Source organism: Lytechinus variegatus, chromosome 7 (assembly GCF_018143015.1).
Source record: "Lytechinus variegatus isolate NC3 chromosome 7, Lvar_3.0, whole genome shotgun sequence".
Lineage (NCBI taxonomy): Eukaryota > Metazoa > Echinodermata > Echinoidea > Temnopleuroida > Toxopneustidae > Lytechinus > Lytechinus variegatus.
The window spans coordinates 26,433,497-26,445,025 of NC_054746.1; the positions used below are offsets into that span (position 1 = coordinate 26,433,497).

Below are 11,529 nucleotides of genomic sequence, written 5' to 3' on the forward strand. Positions count from 1 at the left end.
TAAAAGAGAGAGTTTAAAAAAATTATAAACCATGGATGTGGCTTGAAATATGATATTTCACACCCTAGTTTCAAAAGGCGGCTCTATTCTCAGGCATTTCAGTTACCAAATTTTGCTTTCAATTATAATTGTTTATGCTTAACGAGCGTGTAAGAACACTTTCTGTGCATAAATGTTGTTTTTCTGTAAATTTGTGCCATAATTCATGTCATAATACTCATGATATTGATAAAAAATATTGCGGTATTGATTCAGTGTCTATACTGTTCGGGTTATGAGATACAATCAACATAATTCTATTCTTTCTCATTAATTATGGGTGATGACTCCCTCGGCCTATTTTTTCTGTGAAAATGTGATTTATGTTATATTTTGATATTAGCTAGCTTCTCCACTGGCGCGTAGCCAGGGGAGGCGGTCGCCCCCCCAAATAACGTTCCCAAAAAGAAAAAAAAAGAAGGGAAAAGAGAGGAGAAATGGAAAAGGGAAGGGAAGAAAGGTAGCTTTGTGTTTTTCCCCCTTATTCTTTTTATTTCTCAAAAGAGAAACTCCTTCATTCCTGCTCTGTATTTTTATATGAATTTTGCTTCCGCGCTGCGCGCGGTTAAATGACAATATTGAAGTTCTCCATTCCCTCCACCCTTTCTCTTACCCTGTTTTCCAGCTCAGCTATAAGTGTTTCTTGCCAGTTAAAGTTCAAATGTATACATTAGGGCATGGATTTAGAGTAAGGTTAGGCCGAAGTATATTCCTTTTTTTAATTGATCGCGCAACTTTTGGTCGGGTGGGCTCCGGGCGGGTAAAATCTTTATATAAGTTTCTGCCGTCACTTCCATAAAGTCAACTTCTCCCGCTTTTCAGCTCAATACTAAACAACCATAATTTTGGGGCAAACAGGTTCCTAATTTAAAAAGAGGAAGGTATAAATTCGTGTCGTATTGAATAAAAAAGTACAATTTTTTTATCAAATTCTATAAAATTTCATGTCATTTCCCTGCACATTCATCTCCTGTCCTGTTTTGCTCTCGCAGTTTGAGATTTTAAATGACATTTACGTTTCTTTGATTCAAAATGAAGCGCTTCAGGACAAGTCAAAGAAATTAGGCATCCTCTTTTTATATAATTTCAATAAATCGCAGAAGTTTCACATTTTTGCGCACTATTTTCCTTGTAATGAAGTTCAATAATCTTAGAAAATCAAGTGAATTAGAGCCGAAGGGGTAAAGATATCTGCATTTGATGAAACGTCGGCCCTTTGAAATTTCAGAGTTTCATTGCTCTGCGCGGGAAGGAATATCTTCCTCCCGACAAATACACTTCTTCTCTTCTGTTTTGCGAGTTAAAGATATGCACTGTCGCTAAATTGTTTGTAATCAAATCTGATCTTTCCAAGAGAAGTATTCAATATATATTTGAGAATACCCTTTCTCGGAACCCTTTTCATGGAAAAAAATTGATAAAACGCTTTAGCTGATCCGCTCTTCACGCGGGGTTATTAGTATTTGAATTTCCTCCATTGTATTCCTTTTTTGTGAGTTCACAATCACTTTTGAAAACAAAGGTTCATGAAAACAAGGTTAAAAATCGTCAACTGAATTGGAGCTGATATAGGTACTAGAGAAAAGAGAGATGGCTCATTTTCATTTTAATTTATGAAACAGCAAAAATTTCGCGCTTCGCACCCACCCCCTAGGGATGTAAGTGTTGGCACGCTTTGCATGCATTTACCGCCCCCTCAAAAATGAAATACTGGCTACGTGGTTGCTTCTTCATGTGCTTTTGTAGATAATGAAATACAAACCCCAGACACATACACACAAAAACTATTGCGCATCGACAATCGAAAGAACTTTTACCCCAGAAAACTCGAGCGGTAGGGAGAGAGGGTCGAAATTCGACAACGCTCGTCACCGCTCACAAAATTGGGGAAAAAAATGAAAACATGGGCGTTGCCTTAGCGGTGCACCGCTGAAGCCAGCGTAGCTTTAGCGTTGGTTTAACGGTGGCGAGCGGTCGCGAGCGTTGGTTTAGCGGTGACTCGAGCGTTGATAGAGCGGAGTTCTGCGCATGTGGACCATGCAGAATGAGTTGAAAGTGCGCCAAAATTAATATCCGTGTTATATTTTTACTTTAACATATACATTAAGGGTAATTTGGGGCGTAGAATCGACTGAACATAATTTAAAGCCCATATGACGTCACTTTGATACCAAATTTTGATTGGCTGCTTAAAACCTATCAGTGAAAAGAAAAATTACGCTAAACAATGTGAAGTATATAAACTTTGTGTTATTGTTTTATGCTTCTCACATGCCTAAAAGTGTGTATGAGATCCTAAAAATAATTTTATGGCATCAAAGATATGAAGCAATTGATGAATTCAAACAGTCTGAAGAGCAATGAAAATAAAACCGAATTCATGATTTTGGGCTCCAAGAACTCCTTAATGAAAGCAAATCACAATCAGTTGGTTCTACATGTAGGTGATAAAGTCATTCACCCAGTCTCAAATGTACGTAACCTAGGTGTTATATTTGATAGCAACATGACCTTTCATCAGCAGGTATCTAGTATTTCCAAGTCAGTGAGATATAAATTGCGTAACCTGGGATTTATACGTAGGTTCTTGACTGACAAAGCATGTAAACAATTACTGCATGCATTAATTTCATCACGTTTAGATTTTTGTAAATAAATTCTGTTCTCCTTCCTGAGCGTCTCTGGACGGTGTGTGCGCTCAATAAGACATCACTATTATTATTATTATTAGAAAAAGGGTCATTTTACGAATTCTTTTTAGGAATTCGTGAAGAGCTTTAGTACAACAGGATCAGACGATACGAGCACCGGGAATGATGAAGACATATAGACCCTATATACAGGCCCTAAGCAAATTGTGTTTCATAAAGTTAAACAAATCTTTATGGTAAATCCCGTAGGAACTCGACAGGACTGCATTTTGCTGGTAAACGCCAAGCTGGTATACACGTATAACAAATTACCTATGAAACATTTTACGTCTAGGTTAATCAGTCATAGTGGCTGACGTTATAGATGGCAGATATCACTATCGGGCCTTTTTGCTAAAGTGGAGACAATGGCAGAGTTGGGATTCGAACTCACAACCTTGCGATTATGAGTCCATTGCTCTAACCACTGGACCACAGGACCATGTAATATGATATCGTATAATATAGATAATATAATATAATGTAATATAATATAATATAGTATAAAATAGATAATGATATTATAACATAATATAATATACAATAATGTATTCTTCCCTCAATACGTTTCTCTTTCTTTCCCCCTTTTCTCTTTTCCCCCGTTTTTGTTTTTGCCAGTCGACTGGGGTGGGGGGGGGGGGCACGTGCCCCCCGTAGTTACGCCACTATATGTTAGCATAAGCGTAATGAGCTAAAAAAAAAAATGAGGGGCCAAACATGTTGTACGGCGTGCCAAATTTTTGACCTTTTCAATACAAAAAGTAATATCCCTTTCCAGTTTCTTCTCTTTCTTTATCTCCTCGTTTTCTTTCCTTGGTGATGAAACTTGGGGGGGGGGGGGGGGTCAGTACCCCCAATTTGTTAGCACAAGCGAAATATTCAAGCACATAAGACAATGAATTGTGCATGTATGTATTATGCATCATTACAGTTTTGATAAAGGTAAATGGAAATGGGTAATTCAAATTGTGAGCTATACCACAAGAGAGATTTGTCAAAACTTTGCAATAACAACGCATTTGCTAATTACATTCCGATGATGATTATTGGAAATTAAGAATGACTATCACGCGTGTGTCTAACAATAGCGGCGATTATAATACGCTATAAGGGGAAGGGGGAGGGGCAACGAAGGTCACCTTCAATCTGTTGTGAGATATACCAGAATAGCAGGTCCATGGTATAATTGATCCTGAATCAGCATAATGATGATTGCAATTCGTCTTTAAATCATCGGACCTTTCACACGGAAAAATTCGTATTGTAATTTGAATTCAGTACCAGAGTAGAATTTGAATTTATGATTGTTCGTGATTAGCATTCGTGATTCTATATATATATTTTGGTTTCACACGTGCTAAAAATTCGTCATTAGCCTTATTTTTCACTGGAATCATCATTCAAATTACGATTTTTTTTACCGTGTGAAAAGGCGGTTAGTGTTCTTTCCAGCATGTCCATAGTAAGTGTTGTGCGAAGTATTTACTATATCCATCCACTTCATTTGGTCATTCTATGAATAATGAGTTTCTTTTCCTATAAGAACAAAACTGTTGAGAAAAAGTATGGGCTTTTTCACACGTGATTCTTTAATCATCATTGTAATGTAATGATGATTGCTATTGTAATCGTGTCTGTGATTAGCGTTCGTGATTCTAATCATGTTCTAGTTTGGTTTCACACGTGCTAAATATTCGCAGGAATCAGCATTCAAATTACGATTTTTTTCCGCGTAAAAGGGCGATAAGTCAAACTCGTTTCTCTGCTTCGCGTGCCACATCTTTGGTAATCTTTTGTAAAAATTACTCAAAAGAACAAAACTGATACAATTCCATTAACGGGCGATTCCATACGTCTCGTAGGGGACATTTTGGCAACAACTTCTAGTTTCCTAGCCGAATGCTTGAACAATAAAATATTGATAAAGCTATAGTAAGTAGTCATGTGAAAAATTAATAACCAACACAAACAAATTTATTATGGGTAAATTATAGGTGAAAATGTAAAAACATAATTTTGTTGGTTGTCAGTTTTTTTGCATGTCTACCCAGTAGTAGTGTCCATTGTAAAATATGTACACTGTATGTTCTTTTTATCGTTGCAGGGCCTCTTTGTAAATCAGTTTTATGACTGAAAGGGCTACCCTGCGTAAATAAAACTGAAATGAATAAATAAGAAATAGTACTTTAATATTACCACAAAGCAAATTGAAATTATTCGTTCGTTTGAACAGCAGGTTGAAAAATTTTGTGAAAATGGCTAATTTTTCTAGCATGGAATCACCCTTAAGAAGAATTTAAAAATCAGTCTAAAGGGTAATTCAAGAATATAACTAATTTTGAATGATTTTGTCACTGATTAAGGCATACCTTTTTAATGGATATCCTTTTTTTTTATCTAGTTACTTGACTGGATTCCTCTTTAAATGAACCTTTTAGGTCAGAGGCGGATCCATAATTTTCCAAGGCTGGGGGGCGGGGCATTTTCGTAAAGAAAAAACTTAACAAGTCCCCAAAAGGTATTCACTCCCGATTAATGGCGATTTAGTTCAGGACTAATTTGACAAGCCCCGGCCCGCCCCCCAAAAATTCTTACTTGCGCATGCACGACATTTTCACCTTAACGAATATTTGTTATAAATCGCAAGGGGAGGGGGGCAAGGGCCGATTGTGCCCCTACCTGGATCCGCCACTGGTTAGGACATTGCAAGGATATATCCGTATGTAGCTTATCTTGGCTCAATAACTTCCATTGCGCGCTTTTCATAGGTTCTGAATCCTTATCCCCCTAGACTAGTATTTCATTAAAAATTGATAAAAGCTTAATGATCAGGCACGGCACTACAGCAAAGGCGGCCTCCACTTTGATTTTTTAATTAGTGAAAAACATATAAGAAAGAGGAGAAAAACAGAGGAAAATAAGAAGAAAAAGCGCTATTCTTTGATCGTGCCACTCTTGAAAACCTCTATTTCTAATTGGAAATTATTCCGGTACCAACCTTATTTTATGCCTAAATCTTTTCCAATTAAATATAATATTCCAATTTTACTGAGCTTATACCTCAGTCACATTCCCCCTACGGCGAGTCGAAAACAGCCTCTTATTTTTTTTGTACCAGCTACGTATAGGTGGTTGAAATAGGAAAATGTGACTGAAGTATTAATATGTTGTACAAAGGACCTTCTCCATCCACCCATTTCAACTGGTCATTCCATGGATAAGTACAGATCGCGGTATTGCAAGTCGACAACTAGGTCTGCGTTGTCGCGAGAAGAATATCTGAAGATGAAGTCCTGTACCATTTGTTGGTTGTTTTCAGGGCGCATTTTCGGGATTTTTTGTCTACTTACTTTTTCTTTTGTAATGGACCATTCTGTCGTATGCATTACCACTTGCCCTGATAAATGCACGTGCCCAGCCCGCTCGGTCATCTGCTACGGAAAGTTGTTGACTTCAGTACCAACTTCCAATCTTTCAAGAGATATTGACAAGTTAATCTTAGATAATAATAAAATCAGCATCATTGAGGATGGCACGTTCTCCTCATTTTCGTATCTTCGCCGATTGAGTCTTGGCTACAATACAATTTCTAGTTTGGAACCTCTAGCTTTTCAGGGACTTCGCCATCTATATTATCTCATTCTTAGGAATAATCGTCTTGTTGACGTATCAGCCTTACGTAATCTACCGAATCTTTTTCTCCTCGACCTCGAATCAAACTTCATACGTAATCTTGAACCGGGTGATTTTCATGACGTCGCCAATGTCAAACCATTGATTCTTAAGTTATCTATCAACTTCATTACAAAGTTATCTCCATTGTCACCACCTATAACTTATCTCAGAGCCACATCTAACTGCTTGATAAACTTCGACCTTCATGAAATCGTTCATGTAAATGAATTAAATGAGATAAATCTAAGTAATAACAAAATTACTTACCTACCTGACCTCAGTGGACTGATTTCGCTCAAAATTCTTATCCTATCTGGAAACCCAATTCAGGCGATATTCCCTTCTACAACCGTTCCTCAAAGTTTGTACTTAGTAGACATAAGATATGCCAATCTTTCGGCTTTCCCAGAATCATGGGTCAGCAAGAACAGCAGCATCACTCAATTGTTTCTGGACGGAAATTATTTGAAAACTACACCCAATATGGTACAGAATGAAAACGTATATATACAGATTCTGTCCTTGAATGCAAACCTAGCTCTTCAAGAAGAACAGGACTCTCTTCAAATCTCAGATGCTCGTGTGAGTAACACATTCACACTGGACTTGTGTTTGATGCCTAATCTTCAAAGATTGTTTCTGATCAACAATAAGATCGAAGAACTCCACATTTCTGATAATTGCATTAACGACAGTATGATAAGTGATGATCATTATCATCCACACAATCTCATGTTTTTGTATCTCGATCAGAACTGGATTTCAGATATGACATTTCTTAGAAAACTCCCTCGTTTAGAGATTTTGTCTTTGTCTCATAACAAAGTTCAGACTGTGGACTGGGGACGCTCTGATCAACAAAACAGACTTCGATACATTTCACTGTCTCATAACCAACTTCAAATTCTTGAGAACTTCATGCGACTTGATGTCCTTTTCCATTTAAATGTATCTTTCAACCAGATTCGGATGGTCAAGAAGGAAGCATTTCAGGGTTCTTTCAATTTGAACATTTTGGATATGCGAGGCAATTATCTGATGACCATCCCTGACTTGTCGAATTTACCTAGAATTATTCATCTTGATCTCAGTGAAAATCTCTTGGAACGTATCCGAAAAGAAGATTTGAATAATCTAACCAACTTGTCGTATTTTAGTGTAGCAAATAATTTCATCAGAAATGTTTCGATTTCAAGTTCAAAATATTTTTCAAAGTTAAACTTGCAAAATAATCTTCTAACATCACTGAATGAAATCGGAGAACCACAATATTTGAATACTGATGGTAATATGATTTCTAATTTTCGTTTCCGATTTGGTGATGAACTACCGCATAATTCAGACGCCGAACTTTCACGCAGCAGATTGACGATTATGAGCCTCCCTTTGACAACTAAAACGTTTCATTGTTCCAACAATAGCATTTTATCGCTGGAAGGAGCCTCGATGTGCTTCAATGCAAGTAATGAGCAATGTGACTTTGCATGTCATCTACATTATGTGTACCTCGATTGGAACATGATACGATATATTTCCGCCGATGTGTTCAATCCTTGTAGAATTTTCATTTTGTCACTTGAAGGGAATCCGATTCACCAGCTACCAAGTGAGTATTTCACAAATCTGGCCAATCTTTATTTATCTCACTCAAATCTATTGACTCTATCATATTCATTGACGGTAAAAAGTACATCTCTTCAAGTGTTGTCCATGACCAACATCCCGATGTTCAGGAACTTATCTGACAACATCACCTTTGATTTATCTAGGTTATCTTTACTCTTCCTTAGTGAAAACGGTATGATCGATTTTCCTAAAATAACAGCTCCTGATCTTGATAGTCTGGATCTTAGTAAGAATGAAATCAAGTTTTTAACACAAGAAGTGTTTCAAGGTATTCCAAGGATCCGCTATATTGATTTGAGTAGCAATCACATTAAGAGTATTACTCGTGACACTTTTGCTACTAGTATTTACATCAGAGAGCTTAATTTGGAAAACAATCAGATACATCACATCAGTGAGTCTGCGTTCATCAACCAAAGGGGTGGATTCATTCTACGACTTGGAAACAACCATCTCGTATCGATTCTACCAAGTAGTCTACCTGTTCTCTCGCGGACCGTCTACCTTGATCCCAACCCATGGAACTGTGACTGCGAATCAACATCGATTAAAAGATGGCTCTTGCTATCAGGTGTCAATCTGTATCAGTGTATGAACCCATTGTATTTGAGGAATATGAGTCTTGTGAGTCTGAATGAGACAGATTTGTGTCACGATGAGTATGGTGACTTCAAGTCTACAGAGACCCAAACCAGTCTTAGTATGCCTAGTGGAGTAAATAGAATTCTTTGTAGCTACTGTCTAAAATCATCATGGGCATTACTATTATCTTCATACTTTTCTCTGTCAGAATTATCATAATTGTCTATAATGCGTGTGTTTGTAATGTACTGTCAATGCAACTCGCTTTGAAAATAAAGGCTATATACGTATATTTAGTACGCTTTATCCTTTGAATATAAAACAAATTACTAATCATTGATAAAACGCAAAGGACAAGTCCACCCCAACAAAAACTTGATTTGAATAAAAAGAGAAAAATTCAACAAGCATAACACTGAAAATTTCATCAAAATCGGATGTAAAATAAGAAAGTTATGACATTTCAAAATTTCGCTTCATTTCACAAAAACAGTTTTATGAACGAGGCAGCTACATCCAAATGAGAGAGTCAATGATACCATTCACTCACTATTTCTTTTGTTTTTAATTGTTTGAAATATGAAATATTTTGATTTTCTCGTCATTGTCATGTGAAATGAAGTTTCATTTCTCCATGAACACGTGGAATTCCATTATTTTAAAATTTTGTGCTTCAGGCAAGGAGGTCCTAATCGTCAAATTCGTAAAAATTGAAATATTGTATAATTCAAACAATAAAAAAACTAAAGAAATAGTGAGTGACATCATCAACTCTCTCATTTGGATGTAACTGGCTCGTTCATATAACTATTTTGTTAAAAATAAGCAAAACTTTGAAATGTCATAACTTTCTTATTTTACATCCGATTTTGATGAAATCTTCAGCATTGTGCTTGTCTGATTTTTCTCTATTGATTCAAATCAACATTTTTCTGAGGTGGACTTGACCTTTAAGTAGTCATGAAAAAGAAGCATATGTCACTATACAGAAAACAATAATAACTCAAAATGCGAGGATATGTATTTGGTGTATATTGACTTGAAAACGGGAGGTTTTAGTACAACAGGATTATGTATCTCGTTAAACAGACAATGCGAGCACCAGGAACAATGAAGACATAGGCCCTTAGCAAATTACGTTTCATAAAGTTATGAAAAATATTTTTTATGCAATATAACATAATTATTATAATTATAATATATATGTGTGTGTGTGTATTTTTTTCCTCCTGTTAATTAAAGGTTTTTCTCATGTAAGTTGTAAACCTGTTAAAGCATACCAAAAAGGTACACAATGTACAAAATTTCACATATGGGCCGTGCACATTGCTTGTGTAGGTGTCTATAGGAATGACCTGTTACACTCCGTAATTCCGAAACACGTAAATTGCCTATACCTCGATGTTCGTTAATCCGAAAATGTAAAAGGGTTCGTTAATCCGAACATTTGTGGCGTTATTCCGAAGGTTCGATAATCCGAAAACGAAATAAGGTTCGATGTTCCGAAGGTTCGTTAATCCGAAAACGAAATAAGGTTCGTTAGTCCGAAAACGAAATTAGATTCATTAATCATTTCGTTTTCGGACTAACGAACCTTCGGAATTACGAACCTCATTTTGTTTTCGGATTAACGAACCTTCGTAATTACGAACCTGATTTTGTTTTCGGACTAACGGACCTTCGGAATTACGAACCATTGGATATACGAACCTTCGGAATATCCGAACCTTCGGAATAACGAAGCTTCGGAATTACGAATGTATGCGGGAATGACCACAATAGTCCTTCATATGAGTTCTCAAACTGACAATGTCCAAATGTTAATTTTTATACCTGTCTCAGTAGTCAGTATCCGGGCTCAGTATGTATCTGAAAGCAAGAATGTACAGAAATCAACGATCACACTGCATGTCAGGTACCATTGCCTGATAATAGTATCTTAAAAATTTAATTCCATCCACCATCTAAGTTTGGTTGAAAATCGACTTACGGTTGTGGAGTTATGTGTCATTAGCTTTGTGACGGACGGACGACATTTGGATCCCTAAGTCTCGCCTCCACCTCTGGTGGGCGAGACAAAAAGCACCAAGCATATGATTCACAGATGAACAAGTTTACTGAACATTCAAATAGAATCAGACATTTACATTTAACTACTTTATTTCAGAAAAAAAAATTATAGTAAATCAACTTCAGGAGCATGCAGTAAGCTATATACATGTATTAGAGGAATACATCATGCTAAGAAATACTAAAATAGAAATTGTTGAATACTCTACAATCTTAAATACATACATTTGCCAGCATAATTGCATATAAACGATCAGTTTGGGCATTATGTGTCCCTTTTTTAACATGTGCACACATTGGCACCAACAATGCCTTATTTCTATTAATTTTAACAGATGAAATAGCTGTTGATTGCCTTGCTCAAGAGCATGGGTACAGTAGACAAGGATTGAACTCTGAATGAAATATCAAAATATATTGTCCTTCAGAGAAATCGCCCTCTTGAGGGCATTAGCTCAATGAAGAGTAATGAAATACTAGAATCATATCTTTGTCTAATACCCTAAGCATTGACATTATTTTGATCTGGAAACCAAATTAACTTAGACAAGGTGAAATGACCCCCAAACATATCTCTCTCAAAAGCCTAAATGCAAGCAGATGTATTGAAAATGGGTTATCTCATAGTGGATGACACCTTAATATAGTCTTTTGATACTGAATAACGAACTGGTGAAAGAAAGCTGTGCCAAGTTTTTATGATAAATTGAGAGTTACAAAATTGTGTTGGTCAGTGGTAAAAATTCTCCCCCCCCAAAAAAAAGTTTAAAAACATCACCATCATCTCCTTTTCATGAAGACTTGGATTATAATTACAATGAAAACTTTGATTCTGATTGGGTCCAGA

General features: G+C 36.4%; 1 protein-coding gene across 1 annotated transcript; it reads left to right on the forward strand.

Annotated features, from left to right (window-relative positions):
• The first annotated feature begins 6,887 nt into the window (after positions 1 to 6,887).
• Positions 6,888 to 8,831, forward strand: LOC121418084 (leucine-rich repeat-containing protein 15-like). The gene is made up of 2 exons (XM_041611790.1): positions 6,888 to 7,098; positions 7,987 to 8,831. The coding sequence occupies exons 1-2, from the start codon at positions 6,888 to 6,890 to the stop codon at positions 8,829 to 8,831; spliced, it is 1,056 nt and encodes a 351-aa protein (XP_041467724.1).
• The last annotated feature ends 2,698 nt before the right edge of the window (positions 8,832 to 11,529 follow it).

What these genes read in the sequence shown, in the direction of transcription:
- LOC121418084 (XM_041611790.1), top strand. Translation starts at nt 6,888, where the DNA reads ATGGTACAGAATGAAAACGTATATATACAGATTCTGTCCTTGAATGCA. An exon ending in TGATAATTGCATTAACGACA is followed by an intron (nt 7,099 to 7,986) that starts GTATGATAAGTG and finishes TGTCACTTGAAG; the next exon opens with GGAATCCGATTCACCAGCTA.